At 47.7% G+C, this 10730-nt stretch overlaps 1 protein-coding gene and 1 long non-coding RNA gene across 3 annotated transcripts; one reads left to right on the top strand and one right to left on the bottom strand.

The window, feature by feature from the left end:
* Positions 1–916: 916 nt before the first annotated feature.
* Positions 917–1445, top strand: LOC119366868. The gene is made up of 3 exons (XR_005176126.1): positions 917–972; positions 1054–1155; positions 1261–1445. It is a non-coding gene; the product is annotated as an uncharacterized LOC119366868 (long non-coding RNA).
* Positions 1446–6782: 5337 nt separating this feature from the next.
* LOC119361827 lies at positions 6783–10706 on the bottom strand. Of its 2 annotated transcripts, XM_037626971.1 has the most exons (3): positions 10148–10706; positions 7586–8203; positions 6783–7479 (listed from the first exon to the last, which is right to left on the bottom strand). In XM_037626971.1, the coding sequence occupies exons 1-3, from the start codon at positions 10663–10665 to the stop codon at positions 7470–7472; spliced, it is 1146 nt and encodes a 381-aa protein (XP_037482868.1). In that variant the 5' UTR covers positions 10666–10706; the 3' UTR covers positions 6783–7469. The 2 variants fall into 2 exon arrangements, with proteins under 2 accessions (XP_037482868.1, XP_037482867.1); XM_037626970.1 differs by having other exon boundaries at positions 6783–8203.
* Positions 10707–10730: the final 24 nt, after the last annotated feature.

The raw sequence follows: 10730 nt of genomic DNA, 5'->3' as shown, positions 1-10730 counted from the left end.
TATTTGGAATTATTTAGAATCCTCAAATTTCAAAAGGAAAAAATGATATGGTCAAATAATTTCAGTTTTTTTAAAAAATTTGGTTAAATTTGATCAAACTACTTATTCAAGAAGTATTAATGTTACTACATAATTATTCAAGAATATTAGTGTTACTAAATAATTATTTCAATTTTTTGAATTTTGGTCAAATCTGGTCAAACTATGGTCAAATTTATTCAAGAAATATTAGCGTTACTAAATAATTACTGTTTTTTAGAATAATAGTTTCAAACTCAAACAGTGAAATGTGTGACTTCATGCTCAAGCTAAACTCCTGAGGGTTAATAGGATTAACATCTTACTATTGTCAGGAAAACAACAAGTACAGACTCGGAAACAAAGGAGAATAGAACCCAAAAGTTAAGCGTGCTCGGGCTAGAGTAGTGAGAGGGATGGGTGACCGGTCGGGAAGTTAGATGATTTGGAATGAGTGATCCACACTTGAGTAGTTAAGAGAGGTGATTAGAGACTAAATCATCAAATAATTCAGAAAAATTAAAAATAAAAAAAAATCAATTTTTTTTCCAAAATTTTCAAAAAAAAAATTCTAAAAAAAATAGCGCCGGTTCGTGCCGAACCGGTACTAAGGGGGGGGGGGGGCTTTAGTGCCCACCCTTTAGTGCCGGTTATGGAACCGGCACTAAAGGCCCTTACGAACCGGCACTAAAGCTCCATTTTCTACTAGTGGCCTAGCACAGAAAATACTTGAAGTTTTATGGATTCTATTTTGCCATTTACTAAGACTGTCATGAGCAAGCAGCTTGTTACTGTATTAGCCAATAACCACCACAGAAAACTTGAATGTTGTTGGTGTGTAAAACAGGGCAGATCAGGTGAGGTTTGTCAGCAAGGCGATACTCTTGACAATCTCAGACCGACGCCAAGCAGGGCGTCGAGCAGGCGTGCTCCGCCGGTGAGTCGCTCTAGAAGGTACCAAATCGAGCTGAGTATGACTCCTTGTATGCGGTATGCCGTAGTGATTGGGGGAAGTGATCGATTATGTGCGTGCAGGAGCTTGAGGAGATGGGTGTGCCGGTGTGTCAAGATCTGTCGCTGGTGTGCTGTAAGGAGTAGAATTCTGAATTTAAGTTGGAGGCAACATTTCTGAACCTTGTTAGTTCTGAACCTTGTTTTATTCAGAATCATTTAAGTTGGAGTACTTTGATTGGAATTTCGTATGGACTTTGATTGGAAATTCTTCACAATCTGAATTTTCAGGTACAGAACTGGGCTTTACACAACTGGGTGTTTTCAGGTACTCCATCAGAGGAGCAGCTCTTCCATGGGGTCCAGCAGCGTTTCCAGTCGCAGGTATACGTATTGTCTGAAACTATGTACTCCTCCTTGCGACGAGCCAGACGACAAGAGCAAAGGCTCCCCCTTGCAAGCTCGACGGCAGCGGCGGCATCCTCTTCGCAGGTCAATTCCAAGATGTTTAGTGCTGTCAATTCCTTACTGCAAATTACTCCAAAATGTGGTGGATCCTGTGTAAATTTTGGTGTGTCGGGAGTAGCTCGGTGCTTCATTTTTCTCTGAATTGTGGTGTGGTTGGTATAGAATGGTGTAGGCACTGCATTTTCAGCAGTTTCTGATCATGAGCAAATTCTGTTAGTCCCGTCATTTAAATTCAGTAAATGAATTTGAAATCAATGTTGTTGTTGTTGTACAGAATGCTCAACAACAATCAGTAAGATCTTAGTAATACTCATGCAACAATAGTTAGTAAGATCTCAATCTTACTAATATCTTCTTACAATCTTTGTTTACAGCAGTACGAAGAGATCACAATCTTACTAAGATCCTGTTCCTGGGCGGGTTAGTGGCCGTCGACCACAACCACCACCACCAGTAGCCGGCGGCCGAAGTGGACCAGCACGGCGGCCGAATCGGGGGCGAAGTGGACCAGCGCTGCGGCGGTGGGCGGCAGAATTGGGGGCAAATTGGACCAGCGTGGCGGCGGTGGACGGCGGAATCGGGGGCAAAGTGGACCAGCGCAACGGCGGTGGGTGGCGGAGGCCCTGCTCGTGGGTGGGCAGCGGAGGTCCTCCTGGGCGGGCTCGTCGGCGGCGCAGGGCCTGTTGTGGGCGGCCTCCTGGGCGGGCTCGTCGGCAGAGCAGGACCTGCTCGGGCAACGGGCGGCTGGCCATGGCGCCGCGCGGGCGACGGACGGAGGAGGAAGAACGAGATGAGGACTAATTTGTCTGAGCTTTAGAAGTTCAAGGGCTTTTCCGTAAAAACATCACTGTACTGCGCGTGCGACATGTTTTTCGGGACGGAGGGAGTACTATATGACTGCTGTTGAGAATGAAAGTATTATTGCCTACTGAAAGGCTTGAACTAACATTGATTCGCTACGTATTCTTCTTTCTTGAGGATGGCAAACATAGCGCAATTCTCCTTTCGCGATTGAACAACCTACAGGATGGCAAAGAAAGGAACAACCTACAGGACTATTCACTGTGAACAAAAAAATTATGGCGCAGGACATTATCTAGGGTGTGTTTGGTTCAGGAACCAAGTGGAAACCTCCGAACCAGTTGAACAACAATAGCTGGTGTACAGAAGATAAGATTGTCAGCAAACAAAACATGGTTGCTTGCATCAGACAGGGAATTCACTAGGTAGTTTTCCTTTAGGAAAGATTTGCTAGGCAGTTTACCATTAAGAAATGCATGTTTCTATACGAAGTGAAAAGCTCTATGTTTGGTACACAGGTAAACCGTGAACTTTGTTTACGGAATAACAGGCAAAAGCTTTGTGTTAGGTACAGGGATAACTTGTGAACCGTGATGAGAGTGAGAAGGTCATATTGCAGTCGCAGCACCGAGCAAGAAATTTTTGTTTGTAGAGAACACGCAGGAGGGCTGCCAATATTTGCATTAAGCAAGAAGACAAAGCACAACAGCAAGAGACAAACAGCTAGAACTATACCCTATAAGAAACTATACATCAGGCAACTAGGCACGGCATGGTCACACAACCAAGCATTCTATCTACCGTACTCCATGGCTCCACACACCCTCCACAGCATCCCTTCTAGGGAGATGGCAAAGATGATGTCCTGGGTCATTCTGCTTTCGCTATCTTTGATAAGCATTGGCATGAAATGAATGCATGTAAACATTAGTTTACTTTGAATAGTTTTGACGAGAGCACAAAGCAGGATGGTTAGGGCGGGGATCAATTGAAAATAAGGCCCTGGATGCACATCCTGCTCTGCTGTGTCCCCTAAGCGTGCACAAGCTGGACTGGCAGTTTATCCTGGTTTGAGCATCCACATTTGGACAGGTGTAAATGCAGTTCCACGCTAGGAAACAAGCATTTCGGTAGTTGAACAGATTGTGATTCGTGTGTGTGTGTACCAATCAATTGACTGTAATCGGTTAAGAATATCTAGCTTGTCTTGGGCACAGGAAAACACCACACAGAAGCACGACCACCAAAGCGCAAACAGAAAGGCAAAGAGAGAAGGACCCCTGTTTTACGGGGAAAAGAGAAGGAAAAGGCAGAGAAAAATAACTGACTAGCCGAAAGTTGAGCAGTGCAGTCGTACAACAAAACAAAGCACACGATCACGATGAGTGCGTAGGGAATCGGATCTGTCGTGGGAAACGAACACCTATGGGGCAGGGCCCCTTTCGGTCCGGCAGGGAGCGGAGATCGTACGAAGAGCGGATCGAGGCGAGGCACACGAGCGATTTTTACCTGGCTTCGGAGCTCTTCGGAGAGATAATACTCCTACTGCTGCTTTGTGATTGTATTATGTTCTTGCTCGAGAGCGTGGGAGTGTTCTGGTTTCGAATGAGTCGAACCCCTTCTACGTTGCGCATGGGCCTCCTTTTATACGCTAAAGGGGTCACCGACAGGTGACAACGCAGGCAAGGGTACAAATGTAAAAAGAGTGGTTGGTACAACTGCTTCTACAGTGGATCCTACCTAACTCTGACGGCAGGGGACAAGAGCATTTAATGCCCGTCCACGTCGCCCAAACAGTGCAGAAAAGCGACCGTTAGGGGCGCCACCGCTTGCCACGATGGCCATCTCGTCATCTTCGCTCGCCACCTCGCACCGCTTGGCTACACAGCCTCTCGCCACGTGCGCCTGAAATGATCCTGTGGCGACACGTCGACGGATGCGCTGGAGCGTAGGCACAGAGTGGTGGCTTCGCCGCGGCAAGCGCTTTGCCGCGGTCGTTGTCTTGCCGCGCCCGGAAGCTTGTCGCTCGCCGGGTCTTGTCGGGACGCGCGGCGCGTCACGACAAGTTCCTTGAAAATGCTTTGGTTGGCCTTCCCGGCAAGCTCCTCTTGCCGGGGCTTTGTCCTTCCCGGCAAGCTCCTCTTGCCGGGGCCTTGTCTTCTTGGCTTGGACACTTTGTTCTTGAATGGCTCAAAAGGAAACACGGAAGACCTTGGCGGGCACCCGGCAAGCCTTGCCGCGGGGCGCTGCGACTGCCCGTGCACAAGTTCGGGATACTAAGGTACCCCTACTTTAGTACATCGACAAGATCGAACACACAGCACCGCAGGAAGGAAGAAGAAGGACTCGACTATTGATGAGTGCGTGTGGAATCAGATCAAAGGAAGGAAGGATATACCTGTGCTGTGCAGGTCGTTGCCTTGTCGAGCCTCCACAAGTTCAATATGCCAAAACAACAAAATATTAAACAAAATAGAAATGATAAATCCCGAACGTTCGAATTTCAAATATGGAAACCCATACGTTCGAATTTCAAATATGGCAACCCGAACATTTTTCATGGCAACTTTAGTTCACGCAAGGTCGGCAAACATGGCAATTTTCTGCCGAAAAAGCAAACTAGGACAAAGTTGCCATGAAAAAACATTCGGGGTGAAATGCTTAAAATCCGAATTTTCGGAATTTATCGGGATTAAAAAAAGCCATAAATGGATGCACCAAAAGAGCCTCTAACAAGCATCGGATGCACCAAACATAAGCTTGATCATCGAGGCCCTCGGAGCACACGACGCGACTAAGCCGAGGTAATAGCCTGTTGTAGGAAGATTGTCACGCTCAGTTATCTCCCTTAAGGCAAGCCATTGCTGGTCCGCCATCCTTCTCTACCTTCGACGAGGTTCCCCGCCTCTAGTCCTGGCTCGGAGGACACTACACCATCGACGGGCAGAGTCGCTCACCCCTGACCTCGCATGACCAAAACCAACTAGTTGCCGAGGAGACGACGACAAGCACAACCACCGCCCCACGCAGTGGCACACCCCAACATCGCCAAAACCGCTCGCAGGCCCAACTTCAACCTCAAACAGCCAAACATGAACACCACTTAAGATATCCAGCAGACCACCTCCCGCGCCGAAGCGTCGACCACCACCCCACTGTCCCAAGGTTGTGTCTTCAAGAAGAAAAACAACGTCGGAGCGCCATCACCACTCAATCCAGAGATTTGGGGTTTTCACACAGGACGGAGAGGGGAGGCCGAGGGAGGGATTGTGAATCCACCTTCAAGAAGGGGGGCGACACTGGAGCTTCGCCAGCATCGTGGCCGCAGCGACCAGCCAAAGGTTTCCCATAATCTCGCCTTATCAGACCCTCTAGCCCCACCAACCGGCAGATCTGGCCAACAGCGACGCCGGCAATGCCGACCGACGAGGAAGGAAGAAGCACACGAGAGGAGCCATCATCGACAGATCCGCTCCAAGGGCAAACGGGGAAGCCCCGGGTGCCAGCCACGCGGCCGCAGATCCGCCAGGAGCGGCGCTCCCCGCATCCGCATCAGCCACCCGCCAAAGGGGGTCGATGCGCTCCACGACAGTGGTCGCCGCCACCACTCCAAGTGCACTCATGCGGGATAGTACATAGCCCAACATGACGCCGCCAAGCACCGACCTCGCCACCCACTGACGCGCCCTCTGCCAGTGCCATGCCGCCGCCTTCTTACTCGACCCGCGTCGGCGACCACCTAGCAGGGGAAGAAAGGCCCCGCCACCCCTAAGGCTGACCGAACTTCACATGTCAGCGTGAGCGACAACAGCTAGAGGGGAGGTGGGGATGAGGAGGGGGCCTACGGCCGGCGGCTAGGGTTTCCCCTTCGCGTCGCACGCAGGAGTGACCGGGAGAGGAAGGGGGGCTATTTTCTGTATTCAGTGGCGGCGCCAGAAATTTTGTATTAGGGGGGCAAGTATTGTTATAACTGATTGGGGATGGCCAAACCATTCAAAAGTGGAGAAAACACTTATGAGCATACATATGAATTCAGTCGGTTTGGGGGTTCCTCGGCATCGGGTCAATAGTTGGTTCCAAAATATGAGCCCCGATTACTGTTGAATTGCGGACGCCAACGCCAAGATCATGTTTAGTGCAAATTGAAGGAAAAGGTGGACTACAGTTTTCAGGCCCAGCACAGAAAATACTTGAAATTCTATGGATTATATTCAGACATTTACTAAAAGTGTCACGGGCGAGTAGCTTGTTATTAGCCCATAACCAACACAGAAAACTTGAATGTTCCTGGTGAGTGAAACAGGGCAGATCAGGTCAGGTTCGTCAGCAAGGCGATAGTCTTGACAGTCTCAGGCAGATGGAGCTATGTACTGTGCTCATGGTGGTGCGAGGGTCTATAGACGGCAATTGCGAGTGAGCTTCAGGCCAACACCACCCACAGTTTTGCCAATATTAAAACTGAATGGAACACAAGGTAGCAAGAGAAACAATGACCGAATTAAATACCTTCGATGGCGCAGCAAAGCGCACATATATTTCTCTAGTTACAACCATACATGGAACACAAGGTAGCATGAGGACAAAGACTGAACCATATATCGCCCCATGGGCACAGGCGCAGCAAAAGGTGCATATATTTCTGAAGTGTTACAACTATACATGGAACAAACAGAACTCTAGGCTTCTCTATAGCAGTACATACACGTAACTAAAAGAAACTATACGCCGCACCAAGCATCGTAGTCTGAATCTTACTAATACAGGAAGCATGCTCATCACCTGAAAATACTACATACATGGACCCCTTTGGCATCACGTCCGGATCAACAAATAAAAATGCTCTCTTATGTACACGATAATTGCACCGACCATGTACAGGTTTGGAGCCCTACCATCCCTGCTAGCTTCCTGCTATCTTTCAAATAATCCTCTGATCACCTGCTCCAGTTCCGCCACAGTATACATCGGTTTCTCTCGGCTGATCCTGTCGAACCAAGATCTTGGATTTTCCTCTAGTGCTCTCAAGAAGTTCACATATTTTGGAACAATCAAATCCACTATCTCTTGACGCAGTCTCCCCTTGAGCACAGTCTGAACCTTCCGAGTCATCTGGCTATCACAGATAATAAGGAACTCTCCGGTAAATTTATCCAAGGACAAACGCCGTGGCTTCCTCAGAGAATCCCCATCCAAATATCTCAGGAGTGGAACCCAATATTCCTCAAGGTAGCTCATGATGTACTGGTCAATCAGTGAAACTAAATTACTCTCTACATCGGGAGGGAGTAATCCTGAATGGCAATTCTTTTGCAAAACATAATTTATGTTATTCAAGAAGAATATGCACCTTTGCCCCTTTTTTTGGAAACTTTTTTCTGCGCACTTGAGCTTAGATACCAAACAATCTAACATGTCAGAGCATGGGCCAGTGTTGTAACCTCCGGTTTCAAGTATTGGCTGGATCATATCTCTGTTACGTTTGAAAAATTCCAGGACTTGTATGAGAATAAAAGTTGCTGGATGAATAATAGATTCTTTGTTGCTACGGATGCTGTTTGTAGTCCTCTGAATTACTCCTTTGAAAGCATTCACCATCTTATTAATAATATCAGCAACCTCACCAGATCCGCTGAAATGCAGGCCTTGTATATTGAATAGGACATCAACAAGTGCGTCAAAAACAGTCAGTTGTTGCGAAATGTGGGCATCAGACCAACTTGCATCACTGAATGAACATGCAACCTCTAGGATCTGCTCTACAGATTGCTTGGCTACCACTGCAAAGCATTCTTCAGCCAATTCCTGATTCTGCTGATGTAATTGCCGCTTACATAAACAAACAAGTTTGGTAGTAATTTTGAGCCTCATGACCCAAGTCCTTGTTGTTTCATTGGACAACTCACATGGACCTGAAAACCGTTCTGTGCTTGGCGTGAGGATCAACGGGTTCTCTACATCTGACAGTCTGCAATATGGAAAAGATTCAGAATGTATGTACTACAAAATGCATACGTACAAGGTTTCTGGAAGTTTTTACAAATCATAAAGCATCGGGAACACTATTGTCCTCACCAAGAACATCAACTCAACTACACATTGCATGATACTCCCTCCGTCCCATAATATAAGAGTGTTTTTTACACTAGTGTAGTGTTAAAAACGCTCTTATATTATGGGACGGAGGGAGTATATCCCAAGAAGAAACCTCATAATGTAAAGAAAAACTTAACAGGATTGATTAGCTTCAGGTGCTCTGGATATGAAATACATATGTTTTCATAATGTTCCTGGCTTAAAGCAGGACCTTGCGTAAATAGTTACAACTCTGCCTTTTGGTTTGAAATGGCTCAATTTGGACAACTGCCACGCTTTTTAGTGACATGTGGCTTGGATAACCTGACACTGATAACTCGTGGTTGTCTTGTTTGCAATGCATCAGTGTGATTATATGTATCCTTCCCTTTTTCTTTATTTAGTATGACTGGTGTTGAGAATGAAAGTATTATCGCCTACTGAAAGGCTTGAACTAACAATGATTCTTACATATTCTTCTTTACGTACCTACTAATTTTGACTTCCTACGAAGCCAATGTAAAGATCGTGGAGCACATACACTAATTTAAACAACCTACAGTACTATTCACTGTGGACTAAAAATTGTGCAAAAAAATGGCATTGCCCTATGGAAGTAGAAATCAATAGTGGGCTAGCTAGAAACTCAGTATGGTGGTAGGAGAACGTCAGAACGGGGCACAATAAGCCAAAAAAATATATCCTCAAATATGTCTTGTACAGATCTTCCAAGTGATATTATGTGTGCGCCATCATAGCAGCGAGTCAAAACCTCCGAGCCAGTTGAAACAAAAATAGCTGGTGTACGCAAGATAAGATTGTCGGCAAAAAAAACTTGGTTGATTGCATCAGACAAGGGATTCACTAGGTAGTTTTCCTTTAGGAAAGATTTGCTACGCAGTTTACCATTGAGAAATGCATGTTACTATACGAAGTGAACTTTGTGTATGGAATAACAAGCAAAACTCGGCGTAGGTACACTGGTAGCCTGAGAACTTTGTGTAGGGAATAACAAGCAAAAGCTCTGTGTTATGTACAAGGGTAACTTGTGAAGTGTGATGAGAGTGAGAAGGTCATATTTCCAGTCTCAGCATCGAGCAAGAATTTTTTGTTTGTAGAGAACATGAAGGAGGGCTGCCCATATTTGCATTAAGCAAGAAGACAAAGATTGAGCACAACAGCAAGAGACAAACAGCTGCTCCCTCCGTTCTAAAATAGATGACCCAACTTTATACTAAAGTTAGTATAAAGTTGAGTCATCTATTTTGGAACGGAGGGAGTAGAACTGTACCCTTAAAGAGGAGCAGTAGACAACCACCTTATAAGAGAAGATACATTAGGCAACTAGGAACGGCATGGTCGCACAACCAAAGCATTGACAGGAAATGAAGGCATTTAAACATTTGTTCAGTTTGAATAGTTTTGAGAGCAGAAAGCAGGATGGCTAGGGCGGGGGTTAACTGAAATAAGCCCATGGATGCACATCCTGCGGTCTGCGGTGTCCCCTAAGCATGCGCAAGCTGGGATGGCAGTTTACCCTGGTTCGAACATCCACATTTGGAAGACGGATATGTAAATGAAGTTGGGCAAGTGTAACTGTTCCCACATCAGGAAATAAGCATTTCAGTAGTTGAAGAGATTGCAATTCGTGTGTGTACCAATCAATTGATTTTAATTGGCTATATATGAACATCTAGCTAGCTCCCTGCACACAGAAAAAGCATGCACAACCGCGAAATTGCATACACAGCGGGAATAATGACTGGACTAAGTCGACCTATCCTATTGACTGATGAGTGCGTGCGGAATCAAATCAAAGGAAGGATGTAGTATATACCTGTGCAGCTGGTCGTCGCCTTGCCGAGCGTCGGGAAGCTGTCGGGCCGAGGCAGTCAAGCCGGGGAAGAAGAGACGGCGATCCCCTGTTTCCAACGACTGTATGGGTGGGTACCAGACGTGCCGGTCGCTGTGGTGTCCGCTCTCCTCCTCGTCGCCGCCGCTCGAGTCGGAGTCCGACGAGTCCGCTCGGCGCTGCACGAGAGAGGGGATCAGGTGGATCCCGGCGACGATGGCGACGCAGAGGGCGGCGGCCGCCGCGGCCACTTGGGCGAGGTCGAGCTCGAGGAGGCTCGGATTGCGGCGGGGAGGATCCCCCCGGATCGGATCGGCTCCGTCCGCCACCGGAGCAGGGAGCCGGCCCCCGGATAGCCACCTGGCGACGGCGCGGGCCTTGGCGGGAACCCAGGCGACGAGGCCTACGGGCAGAGCGAGCGCGAGGTAGAGCGCGGCGTAGAAGGGCTCCCTCGGGCCCAGCTCCAACGCCTGGTCCTCCGGGGGAGGGGCGTAATCCGCCATGCCGACGAGCGACGCTTTGCGCTGGTGGCGGCGAGGGGAGGAGGCGGCGGCGGAGGGGATTGGGG

Source organism: Triticum dicoccoides, chromosome 2B (genome assembly GCF_002162155.2).
Source record: "Triticum dicoccoides isolate Atlit2015 ecotype Zavitan chromosome 2B, WEW_v2.0, whole genome shotgun sequence".
Lineage (NCBI taxonomy): Eukaryota > Viridiplantae > Streptophyta > Magnoliopsida > Poales > Poaceae > Triticum > Triticum dicoccoides.
Note: the sequence above shows the minus strand (reverse complement) of the source record. Positions and strands in the feature narration are given on the sequence as shown.

What these genes read in the sequence shown, in the direction of transcription:
- LOC119361827 (XM_037626970.1), bottom strand. Translation starts at nt 10,665, where the DNA reads ATGGCGGATTACGCCCCTCCCCCGGAGGACCAGGCGTTGGAGCTGGGC. An exon ending in GGCGACGACCAGCTGCACAG is followed by an intron (nt 8,204 to 10,147) that starts GTATATACTACA and finishes TCCATATTGCAG; the next exon opens with ACTGTCAGATGTAGAGAACC.